This window comes from Drosophila montana, unplaced genomic scaffold (genome assembly GCF_035044405.1).
Source record: "Drosophila montana isolate Dmon_TW-CO22-7 unplaced genomic scaffold, ASM3504440v1 contig_2178_1, whole genome shotgun sequence".
NCBI classification, from domain to species: Eukaryota; Metazoa; Arthropoda; class Insecta; order Diptera; family Drosophilidae; genus Drosophila; species Drosophila montana.
In genome coordinates this window covers 3,430,192-3,457,548 of record NW_026997075.1, presented here as the reverse complement: position 1 = coordinate 3,457,548, position 27,357 = coordinate 3,430,192, and the positions used below count along the sequence as shown (strand labels likewise).

The 27,357-nt window shown below is 38.0% G+C and overlaps 1 protein-coding gene across 1 annotated transcript in view; it reads right to left on the bottom strand.

The window, feature by feature from the left end:
• The window catches only part of mgl (megalin), a 162,156-nt gene that overhangs the window by 127,519 nt on the left and 7,280 nt on the right, over nucleotides 1-27,357 (bottom strand). The window contains exon 2 of the mRNA XM_064680956.1: nucleotides 793-1,407. Coding sequence (XP_064537026.1) covers nucleotides 793-1,183 — 391 coding nt within the window. The 5' untranslated portion in view covers nucleotides 1,184-1,407. The remainder of the gene's footprint in view (nucleotides 1-792; nucleotides 1,408-27,357) is intronic.

Genomic DNA, 27,357 nt, shown 5'->3' with positions numbered 1-27,357 from the left:
TTCTTTCATGCCCCTTTGTTGTCAAGCTCGGACTTAAGATGTCGTTCGATTGTTTGGTTTCTTTATAAAAACGTTTTGTTTTGGATCGGAATCAAGTTCTACTGGGCAGCTAATGCACACACAAACACACACACACACATTCATCATACGAGGACAATGGAAATAAAGTGCAAGTTCTTTGTGCCTTAATTTCTGTTGTTCAAGTCGAAATCAGTTGAAAAGCTTTGTTGGGCATATAATTGCCAAAATTGAGGTGCGATTCCCAATTTTTAAAGTCTACTTAGCCAAGGTCTTTGCAGCCAATCCCTGTTGCGGGTCTTACCTGCCAACGGATCGAAACATCTACAAGGAGAAATGAGATCATTCAAACGAGATTAAAATTCAAATAAATGTATAAATCCCACGACTGCGCAATACTCTGTTCCCAGTTAAAGCTCTCAAACGTTGAGCTGATTTCTGTGCACCAATTTAGGCGCAGTTGCCGGTTCAAACGTACAGAAAAATATGCAGTCTTGCGTTTTCTCAGGAGTTCGAACCCCAAACTTAGAGCTCAGTGATTCGATCTACTCAACCAACAAATTTGAATAATTTGTGTGTTCGAAATAAAATTGGCGAAGCTTTTTGTTCATAAAAATGTAATTTTGACTAAGCACAAAAAACAACTTTAGATTTCTTAAATAAAATCATTCAAAAATCGATTTTGGAATATTGAAATGCTTCAAATAAAAAATCGAATATACAAATAATAATAAGACTCTTGGCGATGATAATTAAATAAAGTTTTAAGCCTACCTGTTGGATTCTGACGAAATCGCGTCTCGCCGAGCAGCGTAGCCGCGGCTGGTGCCGGCAGGAAGCTATCCAAGCTATTAAAAGCTACAATGGCCAGTGTAAGGACGAGAAGGTTGATCAATTGCGAGCAAGGACTGCTCCAATGTTTGCTGTTCTGTTGTAGTTGTTGTTGTTGATGATGTTGTTGACGTATTAGTTTTCTGGTTGCTGTTGTTGTCGCTCCGTTTGCAGTTGTCGTTTTCGTTGTTGTTGTTGTTGTTGTTGTTGTTGCTGCTGTTGCTGCAGCTGTTGCTGACAGTGTTGTTGGTGGCGGCCATCGGGAACGCATTTTGGCATTGTTGGGTGGTTTGCGGCCGCATCCGAATCCAATGCCCACGGGCCTCGGATTCATTTTGGCGTTGTCTTTGGCCACTTGTCAGTTGTTTGTCTTTTGTTTGCTCAGTTCTTTTTGTTGTTGTTGTTGTTGTTTTCTTCTTCGATTCTTGTTGTTTTTCTTTAAGTTTGTTTAGCTCGGTGGCAGCTGAGCGGAATTTTTAAACACTTTTTAACACTGAATTGCCGCTTGGCTCCACTTCGTATCAAGCTCGATCAATTTTCGATTTTAATTTTGCAGCACTGACCAATTAAAAAAGCAATTAACGATATTTAAATGCAATATATATGTATATATGTTTATATAGGGAATTTTCAATATTCATCGAAAAGCAAATTAATCAGTTAACACTTTTAAGTATACATATATGTATATATATATATATAGATATTAATATTTATGATATCATTGCGCTGTGCTCCTTTTGCCTGCGCGACTCGACAGTCCACCACACTCGCTCTCTCTGTCTCTCTCTCTCTCTCTCTCTCTCTGTCTCTCTCTCTCTGTCTCTCTCTCGAGCTCTTCCTAGCCAACTCTTGACACTCACTCTCGCTCTCTTTTGTTCGGTTGTCGTTTTTTAACACTTTTTACAATAATTGAAAAACTTTTTGCCGTTTTATGTGAACTTTTGCCGTCGCCTTTGCGGGCGGCGACGTCGTCAACTTTTTTATCAGCACTCAAAAATTAAAATTAATATTGCACTTTGTGTGTATGTGTGTGTTTGTGTCTATATGTATCTATATGTGTGTGTGACTGTGTCTATATATATATATGTGTGTGTGTCTGTGTGTAGGCGAAAGCAACAGAAAAGAGAGATTATGCGATTCATTATTGTCGCTGTGTTTCCATTACAATTTAAGTTTGTCCGCATGCCTGCAATGAGAAAATTAAAATAATACTTAGATTAATTAGTGTTCAAATTAACTGCAATTAAAGTACAGTTGTGTGCGCGCATATGTAAATATAGATACATATGTATGCATATTTAAATAAAAAGCTTTTCAGCATTCATTTCAACACGAGCCTTGGCATTATCAGCATAATTCAATTTTCACTTTTATAAAAGCAAATCATGAGATTTAGGTGCTTGTGCTCAAACAGTGCAGTTCGCCGGGCGAATACGAATAGTATATACCCTATAAAGTAAGCTAGATTTGGATATGTATAACCTACGTTTAAGTGCATATCATATCATAAAGCCTGTAAACAGATAAAGAAAGTAAAGTTATATTTGGGCTTGAGATAGCTTCAATACGGAAAAATGGGCAGACAGGCGGATTGACAGACAGACAGACATATCTATAAGAGCTCGGCTTTTAATCCTAATCCTGAAATGATATTAGCCTCGGCATGTTACATATAAATAGAAAAATAAAAACTACAGAGTATGTACCAGTTTATCAAAAAACTGTTTCGACTGCTTTCTGTACACACATATACAAGTTCTTGTCCATTATCCCCAGCATTAGGCATAATACAATGAACAAGACAAATAAAAGTACGTATTTATTCAAGAAAAGTGCCTCGCGCTTAGGAATTACAGCATCAGAATGTGAGCGAAGCGTAAACGCAATGGAGGAAAAGAGATAATAGAACATTGTAAAAATTTCATTAAATTGAAGCACAAATGAAATGAACGCACCGACGACGACGGCGACTGCGACGAAGGCAGCGAAAGCGAAAATCAAAATAATAATGTATTAAAATGGGCTACAATAAGACATGTATATATAAGGCAAAGTTCAAATTAAGTGACGCTGCATGACGAGTAACAGGGGTGGTGGGAAAACGGAATGGTACACACCACCAAAACAAGCCCACGAAGCCCATGACAAGATAACAGTCAAAGAATCAACTATCTATTGAAGACTGGAAAACGGACAGACCAATCGACCGACCGCCCACTCGATCGATTACACATCGAACCGACCGAAAGTTTGATCAAACTTTCGCCCGGCCGTCTGACGGACCGACCGACCATCCAACCGACCGTCCGACCCATCGAACAATCCACCACCCGCCCAACCATCCGCAGACCGACCGACCGAACAACCTACCGACCGACCAACCGACCGACCATCCGACCGACAGTTTGACTAACCGTCCGACCGACTGACCAACCAATAGTGCAAACGACCGATTGACCAACCGATCGACCAACCGACCGTCCGTCCGAAGGACAGTCCGACCGATTATCCGACCGACAGACCGAGCAACCATCCAATCGCCCGATCAACCGACCGACCGACCAACCGTCTACCCAACCGACCGTCCGTCCGACTAAACGTCTGGCCGACCGACCGACGGACCAACCGACCCACCGACCGAGCGAACGCCCAACCTTATAACCGACCGACAAGCCGACCCGCGACGGCGACGGCACCCACTGAACAAAAGAAATTGCAAATGTGCTCTTTTTCTTTCTCTACGAGCTTATAAGACAATTGAAATTGAAAATCAGTGAAACCTGTTTTCGTAGACACGGGCTTAACACGCACGCAGCCGTTAGCTAAGGCGTGAGATACGCTGCAGCAAGCAAGAGTGTTCTAGTCGAAAGTGCACGACTAGCAGATACCCTGTAATCAGCACGGGATGCCATTATAAACAGCTTGCAATCTCCCGACAGATTGAATGAATGAAAGACTGAACGGTTAACAATGCAAGCTGAATTATTTACTTCCTCCTTCCTTATGGGTTTAAAGTAAGCATCAAGGCGGCTTTTCTGGAAAATTCGAGCTACAAGTGGGCGAAAACGCTGGTCAAAGTTTGCATGAAATGCATTAAAAAGAAGACAGCCATATAATTGGGGCTTGCACACGTGACGTCGTGAAGCCGATGTGGCCTGCGTCTCTGAATGTCGGACTAAAAACGAAAAGTCAGCGGTTCAACTCCAGCAGTAATTGTCAATTTGTATGCTTGTTGATTTAAATTATTATTATATTACAAGGAAATAAGCAGAAAAGTGAAAATGAATATGAAGGAAAATAAATATGAGCAACCAGAGCCGGAATGAGTTTCTTATTATTCATGCATCAAATTTACAAAAATAATTACTTGACAGCAACGTAAGCTCTTCTGTAAGATTTGGCTAAGCCTTTTTACGGGGTATTTCAATGCTTATTCTATATCGAATATTAGGATTGATTATTATCAGCATTTGTTAGCATACGTAGACTTATTGTTTATAATTTTTTCAAGCAGTATAATAAAACAATACAACAGCCATACATTAGGTTGGGATTCGAGCCGAAATCCTTCTTGTTCAGTTGCCTAAAAGTACTTGGTCACTTAAAAGATTGTAATACACGTATGCAAGTATTTGGATGAGTGTTAAAAGTGTTTATAAAGGGAGCCAACCAAGTTTAATCATTGCCAAGTAACGCGCACCACTAACCACAAAGCACAACACAAACGCAGAGCTTCAATGGATGTGGGGATTTCTGAAATACGGAAAAACGTGCGAAAAGTGGAGCCCTGGGAGGCAGCTTGTTATGGCTCTTGACGCACCTGTCCGTTTTCATTACGGGGGCGGGAATGGGTCTAAGCGCCACACCATCAAAATTGGTATAGCCGTTTGGGATGTCATCATAACTTGAAATTGAAAATGTCGAGCTACGGGGTGCGGGGTGGGGGTGGGGGCGGGGCGGGGCGTGTGAGTGTGAAGCGTGCGCGTGGCGGCCAGCGAGAAAATTATACGCCCATCTCCGTGCCGGTCTAAGACTTCACTAACCCACAACCGCCTTAAATTCACCCCCTAAAAATAATTTTGAGCTGGATTTATTGCGCGCCTCTCAAAGCCGCGCTAATGTGCGCGATGAAAACGGGAGGGGTGCGAGAGGTTCGAGGGGTGTGCATATTTAAGGCCACGTTGGGCAGGGTGGTTAGACTGTTGGTGGGGTGGGGGGTGGGGGGCGGCGCTGTCGGAATTTTTTTATTTTTTACCAAAAACACCAACCAAAGTGTCGGCCAATTTGCCATGCAGCCGTCAACGGCATCAGGTGCGCATTATGTCAAAATGAGAATTATAATAAAAAAACGCAAAAAAAAAAAAAAAAACTGAATAATAATAATAACATTAAATATATTTAAAAGTGTGAAATTTGAATTTGCGGCACCGTGGGTAAAGCATTTATAGAAAATTGGGGAAATGTTTTTTTTTGTATTCTTTTTGGAATTCCCAACAAAAAGTTAAAAAATTTGTTTGGGTTCAAAGCCAGCCATAAAAACCTAAACGAAACATTCGTTTCGATTTAATCAAGCATGAACCACGCCCACATGCATATGTTATATAGGTATACATATGTATTTGATTGTGCACACATGCATGCACATATACACAAGCGTATACACAGAGAGAAAAGGCGCGCACTAAAATTTAGTTTGAATGAGTTCTGATTTTAAAATAAAGACAATTTTAATTTTTTTATTTTTCTGCTTTTAAGGAAAATCTTACATGAAATTAGATTAATTTGCTCGAGCAAATTTGATCCCAATTATACAAATTAATATGGTTTTCCTTATGAACAATAAAAGAGAAAGGTAAGTACATAGGTTCATGTGTAAATGTACATACATATATACTACAGATATTATGCAGCTGTGCCCGTTCTAAGTGTTTCTTCCTTTCACATACATATGTCCCAACTATCAGTCAATGCCCGCATTGATAAGCATACAAATTGATATTTATTTAAGCTTGTTTTTTCTGATATAAGCGAAGCCCAAAAATGAAATGACTACTGAGTTCGTGCACGAGAAATATATACCCTATAAGAAATTATAATTTTAAGTACTTTTCCTTAAAAAACGGCTGCTTCGATGCGGTTCAGTGTAAGCAATAAATACGAGTTAGCTATTTGCTGCATTTACAATAGCATACAGTTTTTATAGGGTATTAATAGGGTATTACTAAGAAATGCATATGAAACCAACTGTACTTTTTGTGTATGTGCGTGTGCTTGTTGTGTGTGTGTGTGTGTGTGTGTGTGTGTGTGTGTGTGTGTGTGTGTGTGTGTGTGTGTGTGTGCTTGTGATCTCTTCGCTACTGTATTTGTTGAGCTGCGGAGGTAGCGCCCAGTTTAATTCGTCATTGCCAACGGTGAATGGGTCAGCTGGCCGACAAGTCAGCAGAATCTTCTGCATCTTTTTCTTCTTCTTCTTCTTTTTCTGCTGCTGCTGGTTCTTCTTCTTCTTTTGACCGGCTTTGCTAACTTTAATGCGCTTTCATTTCGCGAGCTACGCCATTTGCGTGTGACAAATTGTGCTAAAAATTCAATGGCTGTGCGAAAAGCAAAAAAAAATATACAAAAAATAAATAAACAAAAAAAAAACAGCAGAGGCAAAAAAAAATATACAGGTGAAGTGACTTTGGGGTTGCCGCGTTTAACTTTATATTGTTTTGTTGTTGCCGCCGCTTTGGTGCGACTCTTGTTTCGTCTACTTTTTGCTGTCTTTTTGTGGCTTCCTCATCTTCTTCTTCTTCTGCTGTGCGCCCGTCCAGCTTCTTTCATATTCGCGACATTTGCCTTTGCCTAGCTACTACGTTCTATTCGCCCACTTTTGGCGCGGTCATGTGAGCTTTTTACACAGCTTTGCAGTGCGTCTATGCGTGTGCGTGTGCGTGTGTGTGTATTTCTTTATTTAGGTTAAATACTCGCTTCAGCGACAACATACACATGCAAAACGATTTGCAGTGTGTGTGTGCGTGTAATGGGGGCTTAAAACTGTGTTAATGGGTGAAGTTTATATGATTTTTGCATTGTGCAGCAATTTGTCGTTGTTGTTGTTTGTTTTTTTCTCTTTGTTTCTGTTGCTGTATTTTTTGCAAGTTCTGAACTTGTGAAATTTCGGCCAGTGCAGCATTGAGCAATGAGCGCGACAGAGATAGCTGGCATATTAACATAAGCTTGTACACACTATGTATGTATGTATGCATGTATGTGTGATTCATATGTACATATGTACTAAGAAATCGAAACAACAACAACAACAAGGACAACATCAAAAACAAGCACAACCATCATAAATCAATTGGGTAGCATTTTCATTTATTTATTTATTACATTTGCAAAAGCAGCAAATCACATTGTATAGGTAAATATCCCAGCCGGTACTGTAGCCCCACAATTTACGCAGACCCCCTTCCCACTTTCCAACGCCCACCCGCTCTGACAAGGCCAATTGAATACTGATATGGGGTAACATGAAATTTTCGGATACGGATACACTGATACCGTTACGGACATGGGCTCTCTCAGGCTCTCGAATTCGACTGGTTCAGTTGAGCGAACTGTGGCGACAATGGCAAACATTTTATTATATGTGTGTATGTGTATGTCTGTTTGTGTGTGTGTGTGTGTATTTCATCGTGTTCTTTTGGTTTGCATTGTTGTTGTTGTTGTCGCTTTCGCCGTATTCTTTGCAGGTGTTTGTGTGCCGCTTTACGGCTTCGATTTCAATTTTCTTGCCCCAGGCAAGGCCAACAGCGCAGAAATCCCTTTTTTGGCTCCTTGACACGGCCGGGTTTCCTTCTTGTTCTTCTTCTTTTTTATATCCCAAGCCCAGCACAATTTAAAGCAAATACATATATACGGACATATAGGAAGTACACCTATAAATATATATATATATATATATACATATATACTAGCGGACAGCTTACTTTGTCGGACAGCTCCTTAAGCCAGCCAATTTCTTGGTCGCAAGGTTTTTCGACCATAGTGAGCGGCAGGTCTGTTAACTAATATTTCGTTTACAGAAACTCTATAGTGTACAAATCAATTTCTGTAGATGAGATCTTAAAACATTTAGTTTGCATTAATATTTGTATAAGGAAATTCCGAAGAGTGTAAAAGACGTATTCTACACACAGATCAGGTGGATTTTCCGAAAAGTGGGAAACATGTCTCCACGACCCAGCTCAAATATGTGTATGCAAAGTGTTTACAAAGATGTTTGAAAATGAGTTTGAAGCCAATCGGATGATAAGAAAAAGGAAATTCAATGGAAAGAAAAGTTTTGTGCAAACATTTTCACTCATTTTTCACATGATCGGGTGGATGTTGCCAAGCCTTAAAGCCACATAAAATAAGAACAGCAAAGAATGCAGCTTGCTAGCTCTTACGCTTTGGGCAATCACTGAATCAATCAATCAATGAATGAATGAATCAATCAATCATTCAGTCAGTCAATCAACCGTTTTATATGTGCTGAATTTGTGTAAACATTGTGTTTGATCAATTGTTCACTCGGTATTAAGAAATATGACAAAAATTGTTATATATTTTCAAAAGTTTATTTTTAAAGCTATATAGTTTTTATTGTTTTATTGTAATATTAGCAAATAGTACGTACAATTAAATTCAAAGGTAGATAGTAATTAAATATTTAATAAGCTGGCTCGAGGTCACATTTTGTTTTTATAAAATTAAACCACGAACCTCGAGCCAGATCATTAAATATGTAAAAATGGAAAGGCCGTCAAAATCAGAATTTGGTAACTAAAATTGTTGATAATGAATTTAAAGCTTATTTATTTAAATATTTCGCGTGTAAGCAATCCCCTTGAAACATTCCTAATTTTGGAACCAGCTCGAAATAAAATTGATTCAGTAAGTCAATTTTATTTTGCAATGTCCGACTTCTCTTAGAATTATCAATTTTGTCGAAGGTGCGGGCTTATTATAGTGGAATTTCCCCAAATTCACACAACTCTTTTGGTGACTAGAGGTGTGCGTGTGTGTGTGTGTTCAAGTATTAAACTTGGCTTTGGGACGAGGCAAAATGTTCGAAACTGAATCTTCGATTTGTATGTAGCTTTGTTGTTGTTGTTCTTGTTGTTGGTCTTGTTGTTGGTCTTGTTGCTGTTGTTGCTCTTGTTGCTGTGCAAAGTAAGACATACAAATATGCAAAACCTTTTGGGGCTCTTCGGCACGATTATCCTTTTTTTGTGCACTCAATTTGCTTGGTATGCATGTGCCTGGGTTAAGTTCATCAGGTGCGCGAGACCCTTTGAACTTTGCCCGTTTGGCCGACTGCCCGACAGACTGATCAACTTACTGACTGACCGATTGACGGACTGACGCACAGCCCGGCAACCCTTCGAGCTGCTGATTTCGTTACGGTCTTTGAGTATTTTATATGAAATGCCTTTGAGCGAACGCCTCGACAGGGTTTGCTTTGTTTTTCACAGTTTACGGGTTACTTTAGCTGCAGCCCCTTCGTTTACGCTGCCGTCTCCGTATAGTATGTCTTAGTATACATATGTATATCGAAAATACACACTTAGTGTATGGCATATGTCATGTGATATGTGATATATGACGGCGGGCCATAAATTAAAAGCCAGCCAAGGGAATGCACAGAGGCATACGGGATGGAGAGTTCAAGAGTGAAATGCGAGGCAAAAAGCATTTGATATGCTGCAAGAGGAAATCGAAATAATAGATTCAAATGCTACAGCAGTTAGCCAAAGTGAGGAAGGGGAGCTGCGGGGCTGAGCAAACGATTGGTTCGTCACTGGGGACCGAAGGCAGTGGGTCAGACCATTAATCACAATCAAATCAGTGGAACAGCTAGCAGATTAGTCGAGCCAGACGGACCGAGAGCCAAGCGAAGCAATCGAATCGAAATGTCAATACAAATACAAATAATAATAGTTGTAAAATAATAGTCAAATAATAAGAATAACAATATAAATGCCATTTAATGAATGTCGTTTTCTCTTCATCGGTTTTCTCAGCCCGGCAGGAAATCCGCATAGAGAATTCCAAATGAATTGCAACTGTTGCAAGTGCCACAAAAAGGAACTGTTGCCACTGTCGTGCCCCGTGCAAGGGTCATTGCCATTATTTGTGTGCTCCAGGCAGGAAAACTTAACAAGGAAGTTGCAATGATGCGGGCAGCTAAAAAAAAAGAAACAAACCCCAAAATACAAAAAAAAAGAAGAAAAAACAAGCCAACAACAGAACGAGCTGCATCCGGAAAATTAGTGAGCGCACTGAGGAAAAACGCGTCAAAGTGAAAGCTAAAGCAAAGCAAATGATGAACTGATGGACTGACAGCCGCTTAAATGAAGTGTTGCCGCCGCTCTCTGTGTCTATGCCTGTTGTTGCTCTTGTTGTTATTGTTGTTGTTGTTGTTATTGTTACTGTTGCTGTTGGTTTGGATGCTACTGTCTTTCGAGGTGCGACAGTCGACACACCCTAAAGGAATCAGCAAGAAATGAACGCGGAAAATCCGCTAAGTAAGCCCGCCAAGTGGAGCCCGGGCACACCCAAAATCAACTCCAGCCATGTAGCCAGAGAGTGACCAATTTAAATATCAAAGCAAGCACCCATCAAAGACTTTCAGCTGTCTGCTTTATTTGTGTACACTATGTTCATGCTCTGTCCAACATTAAATCTTTAATTTAGTTTTATCAATCGATTTATTATCTATTTAAGTCGTGCGTAGTATATTAGATTGGATCTAGAATCTGTATGTAGAGAATAATTAAATTTGAACCAAACAAAATAATTGACCTTTAATTTACTTTACTTTGCTTCCTTCTACAGCATTTGGATTCGTTTTTAAATTGGACATATATTACATAGCTATCACATATGTGTGATATATATATTTAGAATAATAGAATATTTAGAATAAAGCATACATAGATCTTAAGATTAATTTAATTATTATAAAGTCTGTTAGTAATATCTATGGGATTAATAAAATAATTAATAATAATTATTTATTAAAGAGTGGTGTAAAGTGTCAAAGCTTAAAACCAAAATTTACATTACATGTAAGATAATAATAGGTCAATAAGTAATAACAATTTCACACTGAGGCGGGTTGTAAAGAGTCAAATTTTAAACAATTTGGAATGTGTGTTATATAAAAAATTAATAATAATTTTTAAATTAAAAATTTTAATTCTAAAAGTGTCAAAAATCAAAACAAATCGTAGAATGCTTGTTATTAATAAAAGGTAAATACATTGATATTGATATTGAGGTAAATACATTGATAAGTGTTGTAAATTGCAAAACTCTTAAACATGTAAATTAAGTGTCAAATAAATAATAAGTAATAAAAGTTTCACTTTGAAGAGTGTTGTTAGGTGTAAATTTTTAAAAAATTTAGATTTTCTGTAAACTAAATAAATAATCATAAACTAAAGAGTGTTGTAAAGTTTATCATAAAAAAGTTTAGATAAAAAATAAGTAATAATAATTTCACCTAGTTTCAGAGTGTTGAAAAAAGTCAAATTTTTAACATTTTAGAATGTTTGTTATATAAGAAATTAATAATAATTACAAATTGAAGAGTACTGTAAAGTGTTAAATTAAAAAAAAAATATATATATATTTCGAGTAAGATATATAAAGTATAATAATAATTTAACATTAAAGATGTTATGTAAATTTGCATTAATTATTATCACATCCACTAGATAACACGTTATATATAGATACAAGTTTGAGCTTTAAGTATATCGTATGTGAACACGTATTTCAGCTGCTGTGCGGCAATTTCCGACCGGTAACAAAATCATTTTAATGGCAAACAAGGTAATTGAACGACAGCAGAAAATATCACATCGTTATGCCCAAATACACACAGCTGCCGGCAAACAAATGTGTGCATAAATATTTAACTGTCTACACGGGAAGCTTATTCTGATAAAATGCAATCGAAATTTGGTATTGCAACTGCAACTGAAGTTTGGCAAACGATTTGAAAAGTGCGTATAAATGCAATTAGTAGCGGCAGCTGCCATCTGCAGCCGTTCGATACGATTCCATATTCAAATTTGAGGCAACTGCCACGCCCACTCATGATGACGATGACGATGTTGTTGATGATGGCGTCATGCGACAACGCTTTCAATTAATCACAGCATTGCCGCATTGTACAAAAAACAAACAAATAAATAAAAAATGAAACAGAATATACAAAAAAAAATAAAAAATAAAATAAACCCCGATTTGCCCTCGCTATAATCGTATTCCATAGAAATCTACCTAGTTTCAAACTAGAAACCAAACCAAAATTGATTCTCTGATACTCTGCGATGCTTAATCATCGTCCAAATTTTCATCCGCTGCTTATTCAACATATATTATAAATTATATATTATTTGCAAATGAAAAAACTGGTATACCCGGTCGAATTTGCAGCGAATTAAATAGCATCATTCGAGTCACGAGAAATGAAGGTAATAAAAACAAATTCAAATATCGTCACATGATTTTGCACATCAATTAAGATATTTGTTTGATTTCAAGTCCCATTCAAAGTGGTTAGACAAAGGATCCGAACCTTGTTTCAAAAAAACGTATATATAAGTATTCTTTGAAGAGGCTACAAACATTTTTCGGTAGTTCGGTTCATTCGCAAGGCCCAAAGGTTAGGATCGTGTACCTGATTTCACTTCTCTATAAATCCACGTTTTGTTCCGAATCTTAGTGCTTAATTTTCAATTTTGTTTATTGATTTATTCTATTTATCCAATAAGTTAACTTTAAGAATAACAAATGCTTTTGAACAATTTTTTTAAAAACTAAGATATGGCTATTTTAAGCCCTGCTAAGACGGTTTCAGCTTATTTTAATGATAGATAAACAAGTGTTATTCCGCTAGCAAATCGGTTGACTTCTAAGCCGGCTTGCTGCTTTCTTCAGCTCAAAGCTCAAAGAGCTTTAAAATTCTACCTTGATTGCAAATTTTCAATTGCCCAGCTCGAATTTTTAAGGCTTCATTCAGAGAGAGAGAGAATATAAAAGCCTGGCACAGCGAACCGTGCATGTAAACACAGCTTGTCTAACAGATTTATTTCACTTTTAATGAATTTATTTTATTTACTTATTTAAGGAAACTATTTTCTATAGAACTTGCTGTTGACCAAAGCGCGCGGCAACACATGAAATTGTAAATGCATGTGTTTAATATACAATATACATGCGTACATACGTAATATACATGTGTACAAATGTGTGCTGCGATACTTAAGGGCTAGAAGGAGGGGATACTCTAGTCGAGCACTCTCGGCCACAGTACGCTGACTTGTTTGCCTGGCTCTTTGTGTACACTGAACCCATTAAACATGGGTAAAAGGGTATAATGGTTGTGTTAAAATGTATGTGGTAGGCAGAAGAAAGCATGCTCTAAGACATAAAGTATAGATATGTTTTCTTGATCAGCATCAACAACATCAACAATAATCGATAACTTGGCGTGAAGTCGATAGCGTAGTATGAAATCGATACATATGCATATCGATAACCTCTTTTTTGATCATATTTCGAATCTTATAAGTGCCAGCGACACTATTTTTGGAATGAAAGACTTCGTAGAGTTTACACAGACCCAGAGCTTTTCACCTTTCTTATTTGATCTCAGAAAATTTCATAAAAATCGAACAATAAACACCAAAGTTACGTTATGTATAGAGGAAAGCTGGAATCAGCGCTGAATGCAGGGTATCTTCCAGTCGGGCACGCCCGATTTGAGCACTCTTCATATTTTTGTTTTTCTCTGTTATGAAAATGTGATTTTAATTTTTCCATATTTCACGTATGTATATTTTATTGCATTTCTGTGTTTGGCTTTGTGCACAGTTTGCTTAGTTGTATATCCACTCACACACACACACACACACACTCACACACACACATGCATGTGAATAATACGTATGTGTGCACATATTTATTTGTATTCGAGAAGCTTATAGAAAATGTGATGCATCGCGAGTTTTGCGGTGATTTTTTTTGTTATTCTTGTTGTTTTTGTTTCTGTGTCTGTGTCTGTCGGTTTTTTTCGCCGCACTTAAAATATCATAAATGAGAAAAATGTTCCAGTATTGCCGGACTAATTTATAATAAAACTCGAAATGCCCAAATAAACATGCACGAAATTCGTGTACATTTTATAATTTCCAGACACGTTCACTTATTTGCTTTATCTTTAACCGTGTGTGTTTCGGTAACTGCGGGCTAGTCGGTGCTGCGGGGGCTGAAGAGAGAGCCTCTGAACAGACTGGCTGCCAAAAGGTTTTTGCTTTGCAAATATGCATATATATTTTATATAGCGTTAAGTTGGTGAATACTATTAAATCAATAAATACCCATTCACACATATAAGGCTATTATTTATGGGCTTGATTCATTTTGCAAGTCATAAACAATGCCAACAAGTGGACTTATTGTGTTTAGCTATCATTGATAGTTAATGTTATTTATCAAATCTCCCCAGCATACAAAGGCATTGCTGGCAAATGTATGTAACAGGAAAATGGAAGCAACTCCGATGCCATAAAGTATATATATTCTTGATCAGCATCAATAGCCGAGTCGATCCAGTCATGTTCGTGTAACTGTCTATCTGCCCATGCGTCTGTCCGTTCGTCTGTTCGTATATATGAACACGTCGATCTCAGAACTAGGTCCTCTTAGTGCTCGCGCAGTACGAGTTTTTTCCCGATAATCGATAACTTGCCCACTTTCCAAGCAATCGATTTCGAAGTCCTGTTTTGAGCAAATCTCTTTGGTTTTAAGTCTTCAAGTTTGACATGTAGCTTCAAGAATAGATTTCTTACTACCGCCGCCCCCAATCCTCCCTAGCGAGAGCTGATTTTGTGTTAGTAGAAGAAGGATTAAAGTATCCCCTCGTCGGGCACTCCCGACTAGATCTTGTTTCTTTATGCATATGCAAGAAAAAACTTCTTAAATATCTTGCTAATATTCAAATACCAAATATTAAAAGAGTGCTCTAGTTGAGAGGGAGGAATGGGAAAGGTATGGAAAAACAGAAATGTGCTTATCTGTTGGTGTATCTAGCCCAAATAATCTTCGAGTGTTTTAAATAAGCATGCCTCAAAATCGATATTTATCGATATTCCCCAACGGTAGGCGATATCGACAAAATAACAATAACCTCGATATATGCTATAATCTAGCTTTTGTAGACAAAGGGATAGACTTTGTTCATTGGGTTCATTCGAATCTCAAACTTACATATTCCTAATAGAAGCGCCATTGCGCAACATGGCTGGGTCTGGTCTTTCCGGGTGTGAACGATATCAAATTGTAAGACGTAATGCGAAGCCAGGAAATTGAATTCAGACCAAACTGTGATTCTAGCCGTTGGCTATTTTGTTTATTTGAAATAGATCAGCGAACCTGGCGGCAGTTCCAGTTACAATGCTGCCCGAGCTTTGCACAGATAAACAATAAATATTGTATATGGAAATTTCTAATATTATTTTTACCAACGAAGCTCGAAAATCTTCGCACAAAAAAGCAAGTGACGACGATGACGATGACGATGGCGATGGCGACGACAAGAAAAGGGTCATTCACATTGCGGTGTGCGTGATAGGGAAGTGTGTTGAAGGCGTCGCAGGCGGTTGGGGTAAGCAGAGGGATGTGTGCGCCAAAACAGCGCTAACAGTTAAAAGGCAAAATGCAAAAGCAACAGGCAGAGCAACAGCCCAAGCTAGCGAGCTGTATCTTTAGCTCTGTATCTGTGCCCGCCTCAGCGATATCTTTTGAATACATTAGTGGGCAATGTTTTGCACAGTGTGCGTGTGTGTGCGAGAGAGAGGGAAAGAGAGAGAGGCAAGCGAGTGGGGCAAATTGTGTAACGATAGCTAACTAAACAAAAATGAGGCGTCTTTAGTTGGCTCTCGCTTTGGGCCGGTTATGTGACCAGGGATGAGTATTCAGTATTTGCTTTTTAGTATTCAGTATTCAGTATTCAGTATTCAGTGCTTAGTCCGATGAGTATTACTATGCAAGTGTGTGTGTATGTATAATTATGTATATGTGTGTATTAGAGTGTGTGTGTGTAGTAGTAGCCCTTGCGGTTTGTTTTTGGGCAGTTTAATGCACAGGAAACGGAAATCATTTTCACTCGCCACTGTCTCACAGCTGGAGTGTGCGTGTGTGTGTGTGTGTGTGTGGGTGTGTGTGTCTCTATGACCACATTTCAAGAGCGTTAAAGACGCCGTCTGGCGCTATATACTTTTTGTATTCGTTGCCAAGCACTATATAAGCAATTTATGCCTTTGTTGTCGTCATGGCATTTATGATCAACGTCTAAATTGCTTCGTAGGTGTAGTATGACCCATACCCCAACCCCCCTCCAAGCTCCTACACCCGACAGACTCTACTCTTATGCTTGTTCATTGCATGACAGCAAGTAATAAGCCAACAATTTAATCAAATGTCAAGTTAACAGCTCAAAAGTCTCCCGTGCAGTTCACTTGACTGCAAAGTGAAGCCAAAACACATTCGACTATAAACATATATTCGATTCCTTTGTTATGTACTCAACATGATACACATATAAAAATATATATTTGTATTTGAAAACTCTTACAATGCCGCAATTGTGTATCGCTCTTGGGGTTTGCATTAATTAATTGCCATTTGATTTCAGCAGCGAATCTCTCGCTATCCCAGTGAAAAGCACACACAACAGATTAAGCTGAGCTCTGATACCCTATAGATTGTGCCATGAAATGTTTCTTCTCTGAAAAGTTAGCAAGCTATATTTTTAGCTCACTTTTTTGCCCAGTTAGTAAGTTTACCTTAAGCCCATGTTAATTTGTCTTTCAAATCAATATGTCGCATGCTGCGTTTAAAGCTTACAGGGTATGGGAACTACATATTTTGTACATCGTAAAAGTCCGACGCAGAGCATTTTGTTTGGCGTTAATTTGATTTTGGGCACCGCGAGCGTTTACTGTGAATACTAAACGGACTATTAATGCGCACAGCCAGCGGCAACAGCAACATTAACAATGGGGCGAAAAAAAAAAAAAAACGATGACAACAACGACAACAACAACAACAACAATAACAATAACAGCAAACAGTAAAGTTTACGATAGAGCAACAATAAAATACTCGCAGATTCAACGCTGAACATTAAACTAAGTACGGAAAATGGTGCACATACTCGCATTAGATGAGGGCAAAGGGCAACTGATGGTGACCATAAAAAGACTCTACACTTCACACTGATTTGTGTATAATACAATTGGTCTGGGTCTTATATAGTATAACTTAAATTAATATGTGTATGCATATAAGCATATACATTTGTTGCTCGCAAATTAAATTGTTTCGAGGAATTTTAATTTAATTCCATAATTCCACAAAATTATAAATTTGTTTATAGCAAGCCAATTATTTGTTGACGTTAGAACTCTGAATCTGTTTATATTATAATTCGAGAAATTACTTAGTATGTATGTATGTACTTAGTATAAAGTGCATACCAAATTTAGTGTGTCTAGCTCTTATAATCTTCGAGATATGTCCAAAACCATATATTTAAAACTTCCAATCTCTAGCTCATCTAATTGTCGAGCTCAAGCGGGCAAAGCTGAATCGACTCAGCTAGAAGTTCCGGATCAAGAGTATATACATATGTTGACGCCATGTTAGATGCATGCTTTCTTTTACCCTTACTTAACTCTTTTTAATGGGTAAAGGGTATATAATGTTTATATTGCTATTGCTAAGCTAACAAATGTTTAATTATTTCAATTTGTGAAACTCTTTTGCCGCACCTGAGTTGAGTGAAATTGTCTTTAAACAAAAAAATTGATTGCCGTAAGATGCGCGGATAGCTTAACAGTGCGCGGCGATCCTAATGCCAAAAGCTGCGATCGTGGGAAGCATATACACTTGTGGTCAAAATAATAAATACACTTAAACTTGAATATTTGCACAAAAAGTAAAAGCAATCATGAGTTTAAGCTTATAATAAATATATAAAACAAACTAAACTAAGCTAAACATTCGACATTGAAAATATCAAATATCAACTAAAATAGTTTCAATAAAATAATAAGTACATCAACAAATGCGAAACTTATCTGCATATAGATAAATATTATTTTATTTTTTTCTAAATTTCAACAATTTTCTTCTTTCTTTTTAGACATATTTTTAACTAGGTTTCTGCATGGCTCGAAATGGCATTTCGCAGCATCTTCTTTTGTCGTGAGTGCAATAAAAATCAAAATAGATTGCAACTTTATTTGCATTTAGATTTAAAATATTGCAGATTAATGGCATGTTATTTGCATAGCATTTTGACCACAAGTGTACAAAAGACACACATAGACCATTGACATAAGCCTGGGTGCATATGTATTCGCCTCTTCGTGACCTTTTGACCGTTGCATGTGCGTCTCTTACAGCTAATAAGCCGCATTGGGTAAGTGTGCATAGAAATGCGAAAAACAATGCGAATAGCAAATACACACATATATGCTCGTATGTACCTGTGCCATATGCATACACACATATATACATACCTATGTGAACATTTCGTATATACGAAAACCAACTAAAAAAAAAAACCGCCGTGAAACCGAAACGAAAACGCCGTATGCTAAAAAGAGCTAAATTTAAAATTGCGCCTCGGGCTATAAACAAGAAACAATTGTTTTGAGAGCGTTTTGCAAGGGAGCACAGCTAGGAAGCGCTGGGCTTACACAGCATGCCAGGCGGCGGGTGAGCGGGTTTATGGGTTGTGTCAGGAGCGGGCGCGGGGGCGGGCAGAGGCGCGGATGCGGTGGCATTCAAACTAGTTGGCGGTTCGCGTAGTTGTTGTTGTTGTTGTTATTATTATTGCTGCTGATGTTGATGAGCTTGAGCGGCGCTTGCCTTAGCTATAATTTAGCTACCTACCTATACACACACAAACCAACACACACACACACACAGAGAGAGAGAGGCACATAGATACATACGAAGTACGTTGTTTTTAATGGGGATGCTGCTGTTGACGTCGACATCGGCGACGGCTTCTACTCTGAAGCCCATTAAAACTGAACGTAAGCCCAAAAATTAGGTTGCCAGCGTGCACACACACAGCCACACACACACAGAGCGACACAAAAACACATACACGCACACACATAACTACTTGGTATTGCAAACTTTGACTCACATCGGAAGCCGTGGAGACGAAGCTGCACTCCATCAGCAGCAGCAACAACAACAACAACAACAACAACAGCAACATGTAATAATGACTCTGTTGTTGCTCGTACCTTTGCCATTTCATAGCCAAAAATAACGAGCATACAAAATTTATGAAATACTCGCACAAACACAAAACACACTAAGTCTGAGAGCGATGCACGAGCTGCAGATGCGCGTGTGCTTTTGCAATGAATGAAGCGCCCTCTAACCGCCCACACCTCACTAAGCCAGGCCGCCCCCCCCCCCTCAGCCATCCCCTTGGCGACTATTCATAATGAGTCGGCCAACAGGCCGCAATACAATGCACGATAAATTGCCAGAAGTAGCTACTAATTTGCAGTTAGTCATTCAAAAACAAGTAAAAGTGCTCTAGACGAGAATGACGCGACTAGAAGATACCCTTCATATAAGCGAGGTGTCGTAATAAAACACACAAAAATGCATAAGCTACATTTACACACACACTCATGTGCTTTTTTTACGCACTACCACACTCTGTGGCCAATGCTTTCCTTGATTACTTCGGTGCTTATAGTCCGATATGTATTTGCTGTACATCAATTTAAATATATGTTATAGAAGAACCCACATACAAAATGTAGTGTGACGAGCTCGAGATAAGCTCAAAAAAGCATTGTGTTGAAATCGATATTTATCGAAAAATGAGATAACACTTTGTTGAAATCGATATTCAAGATATGGGACGAACTATTGAAGAAATGAGATACATTTGTTCGGCGTTACCATTCCTTGAGCTAAGCTGCAAAAACATTGTGTTGTAATCGATATTTATCGATATTAAGAATATGTGAGGTACTGTCGAGAAAAATGAAATATATTTATTATGCATGGATTTTTCCTTGAGATAAGCAAAAAAAAAAGCATTTTGTCGAAATCGATATTTATCGATATTAAGAAAATGTGTGAAACTGTCAAGAAAAATGGAAAAAAAACACAATCTAAGTATATTTCCTCGAAATAAGCTCGATATTAAAGAAATAAAAAGAACTGGCGAATAAAAACGATGCACACTTGTTCTGCATATATATTTTCTGTGTCTAAAAAGATTGGCTCTTCGAGTATTCGAAATCGGCGAGTTTTTACTCAGTACCAAGGTTGCAAACCGACTTTCGAACCGAACCAGTTGAAGCCCAGAATTCTAGCTTGCATTTTTGTCAAGTTTGCAGCTTTAATATGTACTAAATAGGGTCGAAGAGTCTTCTTTCTCTCTATTACATAGAATTGCATAAAATTTGTATACCCCTCTCAGTCAATTTGAATGGGCGCAGGGTATAATATAAATAGCAGAGACACTCAAACAGACACAAAGCAATAAAGAGCGCAGAAGAGCAGCACAGTGAGCAGGAGGGAGGCGGGCAAATGAGAGAGAGAGAGAGGGAGAGAGAAATAGCCTTCCTGTGTTGGTTAGCGGGATGACAGGACCAAGCTAGACGAATAGCGAATGTTTTGTGCTCCTTGCTGTGCGCTTTGACTGCATCTAATGACACTAATAAAGTTGGGCCCACTGATGATAATCTGTCTCTGGCACTCGGCCCACCAAGGCAGGCGGCTTACATGCAGGCATCCTGGCTGGCTGGCTGGCTGGCAGGCAGGCAGCAGCTGGCAGGCAGCAGGATATGACTATTAAAGATTCTCTGAGCAGTTCGGTTCACAAAAAATAATTCCAAGTGCCAAGTAAATGTGCAAACCTATCGAATACCCTACAAGGACACTCACAAGCATACGACTACATAACTTTCTAGTGCTTAAAGCAAATGAATTAGTTTAAATTACCAACCTCCAAGTAAATAAAATTGTAACCAACGCTTCAAAGAAATCTTGAGCCATTTTAAAGTAATGTTCATCGATTAGTTCCGCTTGCTAAAACAACATTCAACTAATACACATGTGAGTGAAGAACAACAGATTCAACAAAATCACAAACTTCACACATGTGTCAATAAAAATCTGTAAGCGATTACCGCTTGGTGCAATTCCAATAGATGATTGCTAGGGCATTCCCATTGTCAGCCTGACCTGAACCAGAACCAGACGGCGGCCCGCGCCACCAGTGTGACCAATGCTTGCCACAGAACAATTTCAAGGTGCACTGACTGTAACAAATATCTTTATTAAACTTTTTACACACACACAAAGACACTTACACACACAGTCTGGAGCTGGGTGCATTGTGCTCGGTGCTTTGGTGCTGAACTCCTTGCGGTTAGTTCTTGCACTCGTTCGCGCTCTCATTCTCATCCGCATCCTCATCATCTTGAGGACCAAGATGGTCTTGTCTGGTTGCTGCTCCTGCTGCTGTTGCTGATGCTGTTTTCTCGTTATTTGCATTTTATGGTTCGACTTGGGTCGTTGCACAGTGGGTCGAAAGCATAGATTGTTGTGGAATAAAGATTTAATTCCAACAGACGTTCATATTATTGAAATAATTTGAGGTATCTAAGCTTTTCTTTTAAATGTTATTATCAATACTATTATAATTCTTAATATAATTATTATTATTGTTATTGTTATTATTATTGCTATTATTATTAGCATTATCATGATCATTATTATTATTATCATTATCATTACTTTTACTATCATTGTCATTATTATTATTATTATCATTATTATTTTTATTCGATTAATTATAATTGCTCAAATTTCATTCATATACATTTAATAATTTCATAATAATCATAATTATTATTATTATCCTGATTATAATAAGTCATTATTAATAATTATTTTTCAAACAGTTTCTCCAATTTGTGTACAAAGTATTGTGAATGCATTCCACTGTGTGACGACGCTGTTTGCCATTTTTTGGAGTTCTAATTTAAGTTTGCTGCGCTTTGTTGTTAGCCAAATATTTATGATTGACTTTTATTTGGCGACCAGCAGCTACATGCAGGACCAAAAGGACCCGGACAGGGACAGAGAGAGGGCAGACAGAGTATTCTACTTATGTACATGCACTTTTCATATTTTCCAGTTTGCAATTTCCATGAAGTAGTTCAGTTCATTTCAGTTCAGATATGTGTAAATAAATAAAAGTTCGAGCATGTGTATTTTCTCCCTTCTTTTTTTTATGTTTTGTATACTTATTTGTCCTTTGTGATTATGCTTATAACTTGGCTATCAGTAGCTGTGCAGAGCAGAGCAGAGCAGAGCAGAAACTTTTTGCTAACTAACTTTCAGACAGCTTTACCTTTGATTTGGCCCTTTTGGTGGCGGGGCAGGAGGAAGCGTGCTTTTAATTTGTGTGTAAACTGATGCAAACCAATATTGAACTTTGCAATGGCTGGCCAACAAAATGTCAGCTCATTCATTAAAAACTTGCGCAAAGGTTTTATCTGCTTTTTAGGTTTTCGGGTTTCTGGCAACCCGACTCCAAATGGCAGTTCACAGTTCAGTTTACCTTTCGAGCAATGCCAATTACCTGACCATGTGAAGATTCAATTACAAATTGCGAAAAAATGACATATAAAAGTACAAAATCAAAATGGAAAAATGATAGCTCTTTGAAATGGACTCGCATCACGTTGATCTCTCGACTTGGATTTAAGGAATGGTTAAACAATTTCGAAATTGGACAAGTGGGCGGGTTTTTGGAAAATTCGAACGGCGAGTGCGCTAAAACGGACAAGCGCCAGGTCGCTGGTTCAAATTCAAGAGCAATAACTATATGCTAAATAAATTGGTAGAGAGGGTATATTGCAAATGTATATAACAGGCCATACGAAGCGTCCCCGACCCAATGAAGTATATATACTCTTGATCAGCATCAACAGCCTAATCAATCTAGTCATGTCCGTGGCTGTCTATCTGTCCGTCCGTCTGTCCGTATGTACATATGAACGCAGGGATCTCAAAACCTATAAGAGCTAGCGACTGAAATCTTGAACGCAGGTTATCGTATTTTTTTGAGCAAATCTCGTAGGTTTTAAGAGCTAGAGTCCCCAAATACGACATGTAGTTTATAGAACAGTATATACAAGTCAAGTATCTTTCATCTCCTATGGTTCAGGGTACATCTAGTCGGGCCTTTCCGACTAGAGCGCACTTGTTACCTTTATAATTTTTAATATAATTCGAAAACTTAGAACTTAGAACTTAGTTGCTCGTGTGCAAGAAAATAAATAAGGTCAAAAAGTTGAAATCATTTTATTTGTGCAATATTTAAGTTTGGCTGCAAAACAGTTGCGAATGTTTAATAATTGTTGCTTTTTTTTTTTTGTCAGTTTGTGGACTTTGCAAAGTTCCCGTCGAAAGCAGCAACAATTAAAAGACTACAAAATTAGCATTACGTATTCATATGACAGTTCCGAGACTTTTGAGCCATGTCCATGCCCTGTCGAGCGCCCAATGCGCTGTACTGTATTATTTTGCGAAAAAAAAAAAAAAAGAAACAGCAAGAGGAAGAGCGCTGGTGAATAACAACCATCGCATTTAAAAAAGAAACAAACACAAACACAGACGGACACAGACTGATGTGAGATGAAGCTCTTGTCAGTTGTTAGAACGCACGAAACCACAGCAAAAACAACTTAAATCGAAGCTACGTAAGATTTCTAATTTTTATTTGCCTCAACGTTGCCCGCCATCATTGTAGTTATTTTTGTTTTCGTCGCTGCTGTTGTTGTTTCTAATTAAGTTTTTTCCCCCTCCGTTTTTTTAAGAGCCCGGCAAAACACGTATACGACTCGAGACCTGTTTTTTGTATATTTGTATATACTATATGTATATATGGATACGTATTTCTTATTTTTTTTTTTTTTTTTTGTGGCAGGCACAGACATGCCTCGGCTGCAGACCCAAGAGCGATCAAAGCGCGGCTAGGGACTGGAGACTGGAGACCGGCGACTGGAGGCTGGCACTGACACTCGGCTCTTGGGGGAGCTGGGATTTTCCGTATACAACGACGTTTGTTCAAAGTTTATTGCGCACATATGTATATATCGTATGGATATATTATTTGCATTCATTGGCAAATTGTGTTTTTAAATAATTAACAAATAAATGATTTTTCAAATTAATTTTAATTTTTTTTTTGCTCTGAACGTTTCCTAGAAAAATAACTTGGTTTTTTTTTGTGTTTGCCTCAAGGTCTGAACAGGTACAGTTGCGGTTGCCATAACTTGATTGCGATTGATTTCTCGGAGCTCATCAAATGCAACAAAGTAACACAATGTTTTTAATAAACAAATCTTTGTCACTTTTTAAGTGTGATTGACACTTTAATAAACTGTTAAATGGCAGCAAAAATATCGATACTTGCCGGCTGAGCAGGTACAAGCTGGCGGGCATGACAAGAAACAAGAAAGTTAAGCCTAAACGTACCGACTATTTAACACCCTTCCTCGACACTGAATTCCCAACTTAATCAAATAACTCGGTTGCCAATCGATTGTTCTCGTAGGTACAAGAAATTTAACTCTTCACTTGCCGACAACTTAACACTCTTACAAGGCACTATATTCCTATCTAAATCGAAGAACTTTTTGTTCTCGTGGGACAAGAAACAAGAAAGTTACGCATAAACGTGGCGACTATGTAACACCCTTGCTCGACACTGAATTCCGAACTTAATCGAATAACTCAGTTGCCAATCGATTGTTCTCGTGGGTTCTATAAGAAATATTGGCAAAAGCAAAAGTGCAGTTTTAGCTTCTAATACTATTAATATAGAATTTGTATAATTTTTTTTAAATACAAAAACTTTAAATTGTAAGTGCATTTTGTTCTTAAATATTGAAAATGAAACATTTTTTGAACTTAAAATATATTCAGACGTCAAAAGATTTAATATCCTTTTAGACATTTCCCTTGAGCAAATATGTGAGAAGAGTGAAGCTCGGAGAATAGTTCGCATAAAAACAGACAGACGAACATGACTTAATCATCTCGGCTGTTGATGTGGATCAAGAATATATATACTTTATGGGGTCGGAGAAGTTTCTGTTACACACTTCATTCTAAAATTATAATACCAAAATTATTTATTATTTAAAACAAGCAAGGATTCCTAAATCTTTTTCCTGCCAAACCGATTTTCTAAAATTATAGAAAAAATAATTGTTTTGAAATGTACGTAAAATAATCGTAAAATTTTTTTAATTGACGTATAGTATCTAGTATTAATTGGTATTACGTTTTTTTTTTTTTGAAAACAGAAAATTAATAGTCGCTGGTTCACTTAACGATTCGAACCTGCTCCCTGCCTTTATAGTTGGTTTGTGAACCTGTTGTTGGTTCAAAACTTGATTTTCATGAAAAGATTTATACTTTTATTTATTATGAACCGCTCTTTAGAAAATATTGCAAATATTTCCCATAAAAGATGGGCTCTAAATTTGAACTTTAAGTTTCGGTTTGCGAAGTTCGAATTTGGTTGAAAACCAGTTTACATTTGGTAATTTTGTGATTGAATTGTATTTGGGAATTTCGAAGCACAGACACACATACGCACATACACAGCTGATTCTTGGCAAAATCTCTTTGCTTGCCAGCTTAGTTGTAATGCATTTGCATCCCCCAGGCACTTACAACGAACACAGCAACCACAAGCACACAATCTCAGCCTTCAATGTGCTTCTCTGGTTGGGTTGGGCTTATCGAGCACCGTCAATTGAAAATGCGCTGCTCCTGATGGTCGATACGAAGCCCGACGCTGGCAGCGAGTCGCTGATGCTGCTGCTGCTGCTGCTGTTGTTTTATGCGACGTGTCATCATTAGGATGTTGTCAGAAAACAAGCGCACTATAAACTCGCGTCGCTCGGCTGGATCTGGGCTGGCTGTCGCAATCCTCATCGGCGGCTCTAATGCATTTTTCATGCATACATTTAGCAGCGGTGCGCCAATCAGAGGATGCGCCACTTCAGGCTGATGCCTGCCTAACTGAGTATCTTCGCAGCTGTCGTAATACCCTGTGATCAGTTGGTGGCACCGAAGGGCTAACCAAACCAAAGCCAAACAGTTACGATTACTCAACTAGGTCAGAGCCATTTCATTGTCAATATGCAACTCAGGCAACAAGGCTTAATTACCGATTGCCCATTTCTATGCTATAAACCAACAGCAGCCCACCCTGCCCCCTCATCAGCCCCTCCCAGCACACTCAAGAACATGACAGCAATGCTACACACAGTCCAATTATAAATTTTGCTACACTTTTGCGAGTCTTCGGCTTTCGGTTGTCAATTTTCATTATACCCTGTGCCAATGGGGTATTATTATAAAAGGGTATATTGATTTTGTGCAAATGCACATCGAAAGGGCAGCATAACATATAATAGGGTATATAAATTCCTGATTAAGATGACAGGCTGGATCAATAGCCATATCTCTCGGTGCATTTGTATGAGCTCGTCGATTTCATAAATTATTTAATTAATTTGATTTAAGATAAGCCGGTGCAAGCTTGTACGTAGGTTTTTGTATAGCATATACAGATAACAAATATTTCTTTTACCAGGCAAGACATGATTGTTCGATAACTTTAACTTAATGTCTGTATATCGAAAATACTCGAGTTGTAGAAAAACTGATACAAGCTAGTTTGTAGGTTCTTGTATAGTATATACGGATAAAAACTATTTATTTTACATGGCAAAGCAAGATTGTTCGATAACTCCCCCTTAATGTAGGTATATCGATAATTATCGAATGTTTATATAGATACAAAATATTTATTTTAAATGGGAAAGCCAGATTGTTCGATAACTCCCCCTTCATGTCTGGACATCGATAATAATAGAGTTTTAGAAAAGCTGATGTAAGCTAGTTTTTAGGATCTTGTATAGTATATACAGGTAATAAATATATATTTTACATGGCAAAACCAGATAACACCCATTTTATGTAGGGTATATCGGTATATCGATAGTCATCGAAACTTATTGTTTAATAACACCTTATTTTCACCTATGTGGATGAAAGATTGGATATTTGTTACGGTATTTGTTTGGATATAGGGTATCGCTTAGTCGGTCACGCTGGTCGTAGTGCAGTTTTACTTGTCAATTTAAGTATTGTCTCGTTGTTTTTTGTTGGCCCATTTTCGCGAGCTGCATTAGAAGTGCTCCCATCAGCAATTGAATTTTAATTGCTGTGCGTGCAAATCGTTTCGTCCGAATAGTTCATCAAAATTTCTGTATGCCGTATTTTAACTTCCGCAGTTGATTTGAGCATTGTCAATTG